General features: G+C 41.1%; 1 protein-coding gene across 5 annotated transcripts in view; it reads left to right on the top strand.

Moving 5' to 3' along the window:
• The first annotated feature begins 3,055 nt into the window (after positions 1-3,055).
• The window catches only part of ECHDC1 (ethylmalonyl-CoA decarboxylase 1), a 29,841-nt gene continuing 19,496 nt past the window's right edge, over positions 3,056-13,400 (top strand). The window contains exon 1 of one of the 5 annotated variants that reach the window (XM_060272666.1): positions 3,056-3,251. Coding sequence is in view for 1 of the 5 variants with exons in the window: in XM_060272665.1 (XP_060128648.1) it covers positions 8,131-8,191 (61 nt within the window). In the remaining 4 variants the exon portion in view is untranslated. Of the gene's footprint in view, positions 3,252-3,748; positions 8,192-13,400 lie in introns of those variants that run through there. The other 4 variants (XM_060272665.1, XM_035108715.2, XM_035108714.2 and 1 more) reach the window with 4 other exon arrangements.

Here is a 13,400-nt window from a genome sequence, read left to right as displayed (position 1 = left end):
CCCTCTCTGCTCTTCATACGCCAAGACATCCCCACCTGTGGCTTTTGCTTCTTGCCGCTTTTAGCACCCGCCGCTGTCTAAAGGTTTCGTACCCCTTCTGCCTCTTTCCCTTGTTGCCCTTCATGCCTGAAACTGCTTCACTCCTGTTTCACAGAACTTCCTTCAGGTTCTGCCTCAAAACTCAGCTTTTCGAAGGAAACTTTGGCACAACCTAGTCATCCCAGTGCTCTACTGTAAGTGGAATAACTCAGGCATCCCTTTTCCCCAATGAAGACTCCATTTCCCTCTGTTGCCTCACACAGCCATGTGAATTATAGATTTAAGCTTCTAGGGGCAGAGATCTGTCCTCGTGCACCCTGGAAGTGTCATTCACATTGATGGTGCTGTAGTAATCACCATACTAAATTCCACAAGTGTTGTTTCCCCTCATGGCTGCAGGACCTATGATTGACAGCTGCCACATGTAAGTCTGGGTGTGTCAGTCCTATTCATTGATTACTGTACATATGAGCTTAGCCTTTGTTGTGATTGTGATATTGCAAAACAGTAGTGCTGCACATTTAAAATAAAAGGTGCCATGGCCTGTTCTTGTGCATGTAACAATTGATTGATGTGCCAAATGATACCACTTTCCCCAAGCATGCAAATGGAAATGATCACCTATATTCCATACAGGTATATTGGACATGTGAAAAGCTAGCAGCCCTAATAGCCATACAGTTTCATTTTCAGCTAGTATGCAATAGAACTGAGACTGGAGTGTGGACATTGTACTACCCAGCGGTGGGTGTCAACAAGTCTATTTACATAACAATGAATAGTCAGTGAATCAGGAAATGGCTTTGAGAATTGGCATCACAAGGTTTCGTAGGTAATTTTCACCTGGAAAATTAGCAACTCAACCTAGCCCAAGATTTATCTTGTCCTGCATGTTGATATAAAATTTGAGTTCAAAAGTTTAAGGGAGCATCATCCAAAGTTTGAGCTACTGTTTATTTACTTGGGGGAAGGAAACATGTATGTCCAAGAGAAGTTGTAATTGAAACACACTAAAATGCTTCCATTTCAAATTCTGAAGATACCCAACACGATTATTCAACATATTTAATATTCATATTTATAGAAGTATTTCTAGACCACCATATCATAAAATATCAAAGCAGTATATTATACTATTAAAAAAGAAAACATCATTCATTTTTTTTAAAAAAATACAGATAATCATTACGGTGATTGACTAATCAACAATTAAACAGCTGCAAGCTCAAAAGGATTTTCAAAAGACACCAGAAAATAAAAGAGAGAGGACGACTGCTAAATCTCTGCTAGAAGAGTGGCAACACCATTTTCTAGCTGAGGCCAACAGGAACAGCTAACATCACTCCTCTGGAAGATCTCAGTGATCAAGATAGACCATAAGGTTTCAGGTGGTCCATAAGTTATCCTGAGCCCAAGTTGTTTGAACTTCAAGGCTTTGTATATCAACCCAAGAATCTTGATCCTGGCCCAATAAGCATATGGGCAGCCAGTGCAGATGCTTTAGCAGAGGAGTACCATGTTGTCAGCATTTTCTATCCGCTGCAGCTTCTGGACCAGGCTCAAGGGCAGTCCCACACAGAGCACATCACAGCAATCCAATCTTGAGATTACAGATAGATTGACTACAGTGACCAAGTGATCCCGATTCAGATATGGCATCTTCACTGTACTATTTTCGGCTAAAAACATGTTTGCTTAGACCCAGGTATCTAGAATGCCAGGGTTTTTAGTTTATTGGGTTTTGGTTTTTTGAACATTTTAATTAATTTTACTAATAATCTTATTGTTTTATTCATTTGGTAACCTGCTTTGAGGGTTTTAGTCTTTTAAAATCAAGCAGTATAATTTTTATGAAATAAAAAATAAAGCTGGTAAAAGGCCCTCCTTATACAGTACCTATTTGGTGATATTAAGCATGCTATTCCCTGTTCTGCTGCTAGGTGACAGCATACTACCTAGAGAAACACTACACTAATTTACAGCAGTCTACGATTATGAAATGTGTTGGTATATGACAGACCCAACATATAGCTACCGGTAGTGTGATATTAACATTTCCTTAGCTGACACTGTTAGCCTTCTTGCATATAATAGGTATGGATTTCTTTTTCTTGTGTTTGGAACACCTGTGTGGATTTCACAAGCACTTTGATTGATCCCATAATATGATCCTTTCACTCCATTAAAATGGGTGTGAAAGAACAGAATCGTTACACAGTAAACAGCATGGATGCTTACCAAGTTCTTGCTATCTGAATTTCCCCAGAGTTGGCACTTTCAAAACACCAGCTCTTGTTTCAGGAGCAATACTGTTTGGTTAGTCATCCACCATTCTTCTCTCTGTCTCTCTGCGTGTGTTACAAATTTTCAAATGGATCTTATTTTATCCAGTGCAGCAGATTATACACAAGGATTCTTTTCTCTGCTGTGATTTAACTAGTGCCCCTTGAAAAGAGTGGAGCTAGAGCAGAATTAGGAGTTTACTGGCTTTTCTAACCACGACATTGGCTGTTTGGCTGAGAACACAATTTTACTGGATGCATCAGTAAAAGACTGCCTGGTTGTAATGGCAGTCAGGTCACCTCCAGACTGTCAGTATTTTGCAGGAGGAATCCAAGCACAAACTGGGAAATGTAGGTTTGCACAATCAAAATGGATTCATGTGCTCTGTTGTCCTTGCACAACACATCCACTTTTTTTAAAAAAAGATTTTTGGCAGTTGGGAAAGTGGCTGGGAAATGCATTAAAAATGGTGGGCTGAATTAATGATTAACAGGAAGAGATAAACACCTTGCAAAACAATGCAGGATGAATGCTCCTTGTGTGGAACGCTCATTCCAAACAAATAGGAACAAATTATAAAGAAAGACGAGATCTAATCTAACCTCTGCGTCAGCTTTCAGCACGCCAGTCAAGACAAAAGCTCAATAAATAGGTCATCTGAAGGAGGATTAGATTCTCATACTTCCCTGGCCATTTAATGAGCAGTGTCGGTGCTGCTGCTTGGTCAGTTCTTGCCTGCTGTCCAGACTAGTATGGTCCTAGCTTGCATTTTGTTGTGATCTCCACCTAGGAAGCTATACCTCAGAAAGCACATGCATCTCTGCAGCTCTCAGGCAGCAAAGCAAGAACCTGCTCCCAGTTAAACCAGGAGAATGGTGGGGTAGAAGCAGGGCCGGATTTAGGTTTGATGAGGCCCTAAGCTACTCAAGGTCCCTTTACCAGCTGTCCTTTGTCAACAACAAATTGTTGCTGTTTTTTGTGTTGAATATATGCTATATGGTAATTTACGGACCTAATAAGTATCTAAAGCCATTTGCACATGCAGAATGTGTGCGCCCTATATACATAGCTGTCAAGTTCTCCCTTTTTTAAAGGGAAATTCCCTTATGCTGAATAGGCTTCCTTGCGATAAAAGGGAAAACTTGACAGCTATGCCTGTACATACAAAAATGAGCAAACCAGTGATATTTTGGGGATCAGGCTAGTAGGCAGGGCCAATTAGTTACATCATAGGAGCCTACACAACACAAAACACTGTTGCTATATGCAGGTTTTATTTTATTTGTTTTTTAACTTATATTTTGGAAATGTACATCCAGGTTTTTTTCCTTTAAATTTTTTTGGGGGCGTGCCCTAAGCTATATCTTGTTTAGCTTATACAGTACGTAAATCCGGCACTGGAGCCTAGAAGGGTCAACGATCCGACTCTGCAGAAGGCAGAAGAAATAAAAGCAGCGGGCTATTGCGGCTCTGGATGCGTGTGCAAGGCGAAGCCACGGGGAGGGGAGGGGCGTGTACGCGTGCGACCATGCCTGCAATTGCTCCACTGGAAACACGGCTGCGTGCTTCTAATCACCGATCTGTTCCTGAAGAGCAGCACCGGAGAAGCCACTCCGTTTAACCCTTTAGCTTTAGAAGCAGAGCGTTGAAAACAGCTGGTCCCGAGTCCCGACCCCGTTCACCGCAGGCATGCGAGGATCTTTCTTTAGATCCGTATGTAACAAATAAGCTCTACCATTGCGCCGTCCCGTTCCACGGAACCTCTGTGCAGGGTGGTGGTTTCCTGGAGGAACCCTTTCCCGGTCACACGAAGCGTCCCGTCTCGCTGCGGCGCTTCCTGCCGGCGGACTGCAGGTTAGTGATGCAGGCGAGGCACTTTCGCCTGAGGACGCGAATGCGGCAGCCCAGACCTCTCCCTCCTCCTCCTGCTGCTGCTGCTGTGGACTAGTCTCTGCAAATACATAACCCTTAGTTGCAAGAACCCTACCGCCAGACTCTAGGAAAATGAGCTTTTCATTCACCCTTCGGGAATTATGAACGCTAATTGTTGGCTTCTTTCCCTTTCTCCTGTAATTAAGTTGCTCCTTTCTATTGGTTTTTTTTCCTCCTTCCTGTCTTCCCCTTTGTATCAACGCGTGAGGGCTACATAAGGAAATAAACCGTGCCTGGAGAATGCCTGGGACTCTAGCCCTGTAGTCTAGGGTGCTTTCAGACGTAGGACCCACATCTCATCTAAACGGGTGTGTGAGGACGCCTTTTGATTTTCTCTTGCCCTGTATTTACACGGTGGTAGCGCAGCTGTTGCGACCCATCCTGGAATGCAACCAGGTGGGTCCCGACCCACCTGCTGGAGACCGGTGGTAGCTGGAATAGCATTTACCCCACCCCCAAAACGGAGTACAGCTTGGTCGTGGTTCCTTCTGGCAGCTTTACACATTACAAAATTCTGCATAAACATTGATTGTGTGGCAGGTTTGTGCAACTACCACATGTGTTGATCATTGGTTTGGCAGGGAAATGTGTTCTATCTGTTCTAAGAGGAATCTAGGCATTAGCCTTTGCTCAAATTAAGCTCTTAATATGCTGCAGGGGGTGATACAGTCATCTCCTTACATACTTTTAATTTCCACATTTTGTTAATATGGAAAGAAGAGTCCTGCTGCCTCTGACAGTTCTTGGGCTTGTTCTTTTTATGGTGTCATGACCAAAATCTCAAAAGTAAAGGGTTTGATGTAATTTCAGAATCTGAAGGAGTTGTAAGGTTCTGAATTACTGGCTGTGACCATAAGTGTTACCCATATTGAATCTGGTAGGACTTAGTCAAGGAAGCATGCTTAGGGCTGAAAGTGCTCTACAATCTGGATTAAGTGGAATGATTGGTACAGGCCTGATGGATGAGTTTTGCCCAATGATTGAATTAGATGACTTTTGAAACCTTTTGAGCAGGAATGGGGAATCTTCCTGGGGAAGTGGCATGGCTCAGCAGTAGAGCACCTGCTTTGCATGCAGAATGTCCCATGTTCAACCCCTGGCATCTCCAGGTAGGGCTGAGAATGGCTCTTACCTAAGAACATTGGGAGCTTCCCACCAGTCCCGTGTGGATGGATGAATAGCCTGGCTTGGTATAAGGCATCTCACTATATTTCTGTATCTAACCTCATGCCCAGTGACCAAACATAACCCTCTAAGCCGCTCTCTCTGCCCCTTGGGACTCTTCCTGGGCCACACCCCATTGTCTACCACACCACCTCTCTCCAAATGTTTATGCCTTAAATGAATGTGTCCTTGAACTCTTGGTGGCCTGGATATAGTATACTTTGTGTGTGTGAGAGAGATATCCCCTTCGCTGCTTTTTGAGTCTGTCCTGTTAAGTTGGGATATACCTGAATAATAGACAATAAGGAGAAATAAGAGGTTGTAAGATATTTCATGTTTAAAATGAAGAAAAATGGTATTTATCTGTCTAAATGTGCTATGGAACTTCTAAGGATTGCAGCATAAACTTCCTAGTTTCCTCCTTTTTCATGGTCTCTTAACTATTTTCTCTATCTTTTCCATTAGTTTAAAGGCAATTAGAGGTGATGGTACAAAAATTGGTTTTCTTCAAGCATATCCTGAGACTGTTGCACAATCTCTCTTCCCAAAGCTTAATGTACAAAGATTTTACAGTGAAATGTCAGTGTGGAGTGTGCACAGAATTCTAAATCAGTGTTAGGCAAGAAATTCTAATTTGGAATTTTATTACCAAACTGCCTACCAGTTTAATCTATACTGCATTGATTATTTCCGGATTTGCTGTGCTATGAATGTCTTTGCTCATTTTAACCCACAGAAGTTTGAGAAGCCTCCGTAAATGTAAATATCATGCAGGGTGGGGGAATAGAGATGGACAATGGCAGCTGCTAAGGCAAAAATTATGTTCAGACCAGAGCAGATTAGATCCCTTCCTTAAGGTTTATATCTGCTTCCTATTTGGGAAAGTTTGCAGCCATTGAATGAGCTATAAATCCAGAGGTGCAACTTTTTTAAAAATGTGAGGGGTTTTTTAAGGCTAATATGTGTTATTACTTTAAAACTGCTTCTAACCTAGAGCGTTGGATGAGACACTGTGTGGTCTGTGGGGCATTTGTTGTGCACTGTGTAAATCCTTACTGTAATCTTGTTTAAAAAGAAGCTTTGAGCTCCCAATTGGAGAAATGTATAAAACACTAAAAGGTCATCTGTCATGGATGCTTTAGTTGAGATTCCTGCATTGCAGGGGCTTGGACTAGGTGACCCTCAGAGTCCTTTCCAACTCGGCAATTCTCTGATTCTCTGATATGTCATCATAATGAATGAAAAAGCAGTTAAAATTTGTGAACATTATAATTTATCAAACCCCACTGGTGTGCATCGCAAAAGGGCCAAAAGTCTTTTTATGGCCAACCTCTGCCTGAAGAACTACTTTACTAACAGTTTCTTATCCTACAAATATACACTCATAGTTTTTCCATGTCATTTAGCAAATATACTTAGATGCACATTTTTCCAAATTTGGGACAAATTTATATTTGCCTGTCGGAACCATAAAAGTGTGCTGTGTGATTATTGGCTTGGGTTTTTCCTCTCCCCTGGGGTTATGAATGTAGATTTCATGGACAGGTGCCCAATTCAGTTTTCTCTGCTTCCTGGCTCTTGCACAAAAGAAAGACATGACTAAGGGAGGGAAGTGCTTCTTACCTTTTTTTTTCTTTGCTGTGCTTATCTCCACTAGATCTAGGTTCTTGTTTTTCCTTTAAGAATCCCAGCCTGAGCTGATGCAGCTGTATGAGAGCGGGCACAAAAGGCATTTCTCCCCCAGTTTCCTGATGCATTGATTCAGCATCTGCCAACCCTTCAGGCTATAGGTCACAGTCTGCACTGATTAGTCTAAAGCGGTGGACCAGAGAATCTCCTTTCCTCCTTCCTCTGTCCCTTTCTGTCGGTGAAGGTAGTCAACTGACACAAGGGAAGCCACCATGCTAAATAGATCCTTCATTTGCTTGGTACCATGCCCTGTGTTTAAAGTGTAGTGCTCTACTGGGATGAGTGTGGGAGACGTCAATTAGAATTGATCCAACAGCATTGAAGTGAAGACAAGAGAACAGTGGGAGAGGCCTGGTTTTTCCTGTCACTGCTGTGGTCTAAAGATCTATATGTTCCCACTTTGCGTCCTAAAGGACCTCCAGTGTAGCTCTAATCACACACTGACTTGTGTCTAGGGCACTTGAATGTAGCAGCAGGAACAGGGCTATGCTTCTTTCCCCACCCCAACATTGCATCTCTGATTGCATGGGCTTCCCAGTTGTGTAGAGCTTGTGCAAACAGTTCTCTTTCAGACCTCTTTGCTCAACATGTGAAAGTCGGGGTGAAGGGAACACAGTGTTGGGGGTTGGGCCAGTAGCACAGGGCCACACCTGCTGCTACATAGGAATGTCCTGCATGCACGTATCTGTATCTATAAGGCACATCTTTTCTAATTGTGTTTAACAAAATCTATTTAACTGCATGATTGTAACAAAACCTCTGAGTGGTTTACAAGAACGCCTAAATCATGCATAGTCTGGAGCTGAGCGTTCAAAGCAAAGATGTATTAGAAGCTGTATAGGTTTACTTCACCTTTGTGAGACTGTGTGAATTTTATTTGGAAATGAGTGTTTTTGTGTTGTATAGTGAGTGTTTTTGTTTTTATGGCCAACCTCTGTGACTGCTCTTGCTGATGTGAGCCTATGTAGTCAGAACAATAAAAACATTTTACAATTTGCCATAAACCGCTCCTGTAACTATGAAATGTGCATCCATTGCTGCTCACCTGGTGGAGACAGAAACTGCTTCCTGGCTCTAGCACAAAGTAAGTACTAAGCAACAGCTCCCAGAGCATTTGATCATGTGTTCTTTCAAAACTGGGTTCCGGCACCTCTCAGGTGGGCGCCATTCTAAGAAAACAAGGGTTCACGGCACCTCTTTTTCTAGACAAATTGCACTTTGAGTCCTCAGCACTGGTTGCATTTATGAGACTTCAGTTCTTGGGCTTCCTGCTTCCATGATCCTGTGTGGTGGCCACATACAAACAGGGATAAAGACCCAACGCATTTACTATTTCAAAACAACATTTGAAAATACAGTACACTAAAGGCTTAGAACAACTCTTGAAAATTAGTGGAGACCTTTTGGTTTTGCTGACTTTAGGGGGGTGAAATACTGTATAAGAAACCGGCCCAGCGAGTCCTTTGTACACAGAGACCAGATGGCCACTTCTATAGTGCCTTGATAGGCACTTCAGAAGGTCAAGCTGTCAGAAGCAACCAAATGGGCAGGAAGGAAGGGCTGCTACATTGCAGAGAATTGTTGTGTGAGTGAGCAAAAGAGCGAGAAGGATGTTGTAAAGCTGAGGACAGCGAGACATGTTTAGCTCTGCGCTGGACTTGGAGGCTTTCCTGGTAACAGAGCTGAGTCACTTGCACTCTTTATAAAGACTTGAGGAATGAGATTATCACCCCTCTTTTATTGCCCATTCCGGGTTGTCCAACCACTGCCACAGTGTCCTTACTCTTGGCAGATCAAGATGAGCAGGTGACAGCAAAGGTTGCAAGGTTTTCAGCTGGGGCAATCAGAATAAGATCCACTATTTGACTATTGATTCAAAACCCTAAAATGTATTTTATATAATTGACTTTTTATTTCTATTATTTGTATATTGTATTGTTGTTTTATTGCTATGGCCACTGGCTGATGCAAATAAAAATTCATTCAGAGTGGAGAAGCAAGATCTGTTGGGGTGTTAATTCTGTGAACCCCTCCAACCTCTGCCCAGGTTGTATATATGTGTAAATAAATATTCCAAGGATACCAAATCCTGAGTAACCACTGGAACCCTTGGCATCTCTCACTGCTTGGAAATCAGGATGGCATCTAACAGTAGACCTCCTTTTAGAACAGCTGCATTGGTTGTTGGTTCGTTTTGGGGCTCAATCCAAGGTGCACATGTTGGTGTTTAAAGCCCTAAATGTGGTAGGCCCCAAATATATGAAAGACCGCCTTCTTACCTACAGGCCCTCTCAGATGTTAAGATAAGCAGAGGGGCCCCTTTTGGTAGTTCTGCCCCAGATTTTTTTTTTTGGGGGGGAGGAGCAGCCCAGGAGAGGGGCTTCTCTGTGGCAACCTATAAGCTGTGGAACTCCCTCTTCACAGAACGTGCCCCGACACCTTCACTGTACAGTTTACATTGAATGCTGAATATGCACCTATTTACCCTGCCCTTTGACACTTGAGATGCATATTTTTCGGACCAACCCTATTCTTGTGATTGTCATATCGTTTAAACTGGTTTTTTTTAAAAATATATATATATTTTTATTAATTTTCCAATTAGAACCAATTATATCACATTCATTATTTCAAATTATACACATATATATCAATCAAACCGAATGTTATGCCAAATAATCTAGAAAAAAAATTTGGGTTCCCATGCTTCAAGAAATTGGGGGTTCCTCGCAACCGTCCACTGCCGTCTTTTTTCTAAAGTTCAAATCGTCTCTCCGAGTTCAAAATAATCCAGATCTTTCCCTTACAGTCACATAGATGTTTTCCACTTTCAACCGATTGTTTCCCAGCTGCTGAGATAAATATCAAACAAGGTTTCACAAATGTTCTTTCTCCTGTGTGGGTTAATCAGTCCAGCCTCCCCATAAATCTTCTTGGTCTGGAGCTCCCTGTTGCGTCGTCAACACAAAGCAGCGCCATCTTAAAAAACTCAAACCACTTTCGTTTTCTCTCATAACCATGTAGATTAACGATCTTTGTAAAATTTACAGCTTTTCCAGGCAGAAGACCCAAACATCAAACCATAGACTCGTTTAAACTGTTTTTAATGCTGTATTTTAAATGGTTGTGCCCTACCTTGGTACCTTAGGCTTATGGGTGGATAATAGAGCTAATAAATAATTAATAAATCTCTGTTGTGGTTTATAACTTTTGATTTATATTTGATTGAATTCTAAATAAGATATTTTGCGTGTCTTTTTTTTAAAAAAAATCAGTTGTCACCTATCCTTCAAATGAACTCAATATTTATTTTTAGCTAGGATTATAGTTCTGGGGAGAAGGGAGATGATTATTCATTTTCAGATGAATTTATGTGAGTAGCGAAGCAAATGTGGGGGGTTTGTATCTGGCTGTTAAAAATGTGTGCTGTGAACCATGTTGGATTATTTTAAAAGTATAGAGACAATTTATAAATTCTCAAAACAAGTGTTAGGGGGAAAGTAAATATGCATTCATCTGGAAAAAAATGGTGTGCATAGATGTTCTGATGTTATCAGCCCTCTTGGGAAAGAGAAAGAAAGAAAGAAATTATTTATTTGAAAATAAATAACAGCAAAAGTAAATAATTTTATTAATTAACAAGGGTGAGTCAGAGTCACTACCATCATAAAAACAGAGCCTTAAACTCCATGTGGAATATTTTGCCTCTAACTTTTCCTCAAAGCAGGCCAAGAGATGTGTGGGCTTTCAGTTGCCTAAAGAAGATCCAAAATCTCGATAGAACATGAAAGAGACAGAACAAATGAATTCTATGTAAATCTGAAAGCACTTGGTTTGCCATCCAAAAAATTGAGCACTTCAAAGTAATGATGTCTGTGGGGGAAAAGAAATGAGATGAAATTAGGGAAGTGAAATATATGTTAAGTTAGATAAAAGGAAAAACAATAAAGAGAGCAGATGTAATTTTGGGTGGTGATTGCTATCTTCATCTCCTTTTTTCTCATTTAGGTTAGGCGAAGTGTGTCTTGTTCAGAGGTAAAACTGAATGGGGGGGGGGAACCTTTGCCCATTCCAGTTTTTATTTGTCTAAAGGCTGAGGACTTTTCCTCTTAGCTATTTCCAGAGGGAAAGGAAAGTAAGGGTTTTGCTGGGTTATAATATAATCTCTCTTAATAACTATAAAAAGCAGATAACTTCCAGTACTTTGGTGTTTTAGGCTCATGAATCTTGCAGGGTTGGGGGAACTCTGAAGAAGCCTCAGAGCCTAACTTTGAAACAGAAAGATGTTGCCTTTACAAATACTGTACCCTAATCATTCTCCTGTTTGTGGAAACAAATCAATTATGGTAGGGTAGCTTTGTGAATAGTATTAGGGCCTGAATCTTCATATCCTTTAAATATGGCTCTGTATTGGGGAGGAGTCGTCTCCCCCCCCCCCGAAAGCTGAAGGGTATGCTTTTCCTGAATGGGATTTGAAAACCTTAGCAGTTGCAGGTGAAACCAGGTTAGGTAGAAAGTCACTTTGTTGGGGAAATAACTAGGAAGAATGCTGATTTTAACATACACCTTCAGATTTATTCATCTGTTTTGTTAATGAAATGCCTAACAGGCCCTCCAAGCAATTTAAAATAATAAATCAAATAACAGTGATACAATATTAGCATTATTTAAATTGGAGATGTCAGTGGAATACATGCAAACAATGGAGGATCTGGTTAGAATAAATCCAAAAGATATTTTAAAAGGCATCACCCAGGCACCACGGTTTTTCATATGAATACTTTGTGAACCTACTTGGGATGTACATGAGTGAGCTAACCTCATTTTATCAAATTTGCTAATCTTATAGTAGTAACTGGAAGCTATAGGGGAATGTTTATATGCAGCAGTAGCAACATAACAATTAAACAAAGTTGCTGCTGTTTTTTCTCCAGCATTCAATATAGCAAAGCCATTGAATAGCCATAGTTTAGTAGAGAAGGTGGTCACTGTGGCAAGACAGTGGTGTTGACGGCTGCCTGGGATCTTGGTGTTGGTGTCAAACTATTAGTGGTTATGCTTTACTAGACTTATGGCAAAAAATTTCAAGGGCTGACCTAGTCATTGCTGGAGAACTTCAAAACACACTTGGTTGGTTTCATGTGGAATAAATCAAGGAGGCATTATGACAATGCTAATTTGCCATTTATATTGCTGAACGCCTGCAAGATAGAATGTCAGACATTCTGTAAATTAAGAACTCTATTCATTATCAAATATTAATATCTTTTAAAAAAATTAAACAAGGTTTAAACATGACCTTCAATATCAGACTTTCTGGGCCAGTTGTGCTTTTCAGATTAAGCTATTGAAAATATCAATCTTTTTGTGCTTGACGCAAATCATGGTGTGCAGTGACTAGCATTAGAGGAGTGGGGTGCAGGGAGAGAAAAGTACCAGTAATTATGTGATAATACCTTGTATTGTGTGACTTGCTGTTCATGACTCCTGAGCATCATCTGGCTGTAATGTCCACATTTGCTGCCTGCCCTTTGACTAGCCGACGCAAAATTACCGTACAGTGGTACCTTACGAATTTAATGTGTTCCAAACGCACATTTGTAAGTCGAAAAAAATTGTAAGTCGAATCCCATAGGAATGCATTGGGAGAAAAAAATTGTAAGTCGAATCAACCCTATCTAAAAATTCGTAAGTACAAAAAATCCTATCTAAACCACATCCAAGATGGCGGACGGAGCTCCGTTCGTAAGTAGAAACATTCGTAAGTAGAGTTATTCGTAAGTAGAGGTACCACTGTAGTTAGGCTGTTTCAATATTATTTTTATTTATATCTTGCCTTTCTCTCAGTGCTGGCCCCAAGGCGGCTTGCAACATGTATTAAAAACAGATACAGCTAAAAAAAACCTAACCAGTTAATTATAAAAAGTAAAAAAAACAACAACTATTGAATAAGATTCTATATTAAAAACAGCATTGAATCAAAATAACTTAAAACTGTTTGAAAATGCAACAAGAGAAGCAGAAAATAAACATACAAAACCGGCCATTAAAAGACCCTGCTGCAACAGCCAATTAGTGGCCAAAGGCCTGCCGAAACATAAAAGTCTTTGTCAACTAAAGGAAAGCAGAGAGGGGGGTCAGCCTAGCCTTCTGTGGGAGCAGCCACCAAGAAGGCCCTCTCTTGTGTCCCCACCAAATGTGTCTGTAAGGGTGGTGGGACCAAGAGGAAGGCCCCTCGCTGAAGATATTGACACCCAGGCAGGCTCATATACGGTCCTTCAGGTAGCCTGGAC

The sequence above is a fragment of the Zootoca vivipara genome, chromosome 3 (genome assembly GCF_963506605.1).
Source record: "Zootoca vivipara chromosome 3, rZooViv1.1, whole genome shotgun sequence".
Classification (NCBI taxonomy): Eukaryota; Metazoa; Chordata; class Lepidosauria; order Squamata; family Lacertidae; genus Zootoca; species Zootoca vivipara.
This window is presented reverse-complemented; position numbering and strand designations above follow the sequence as displayed.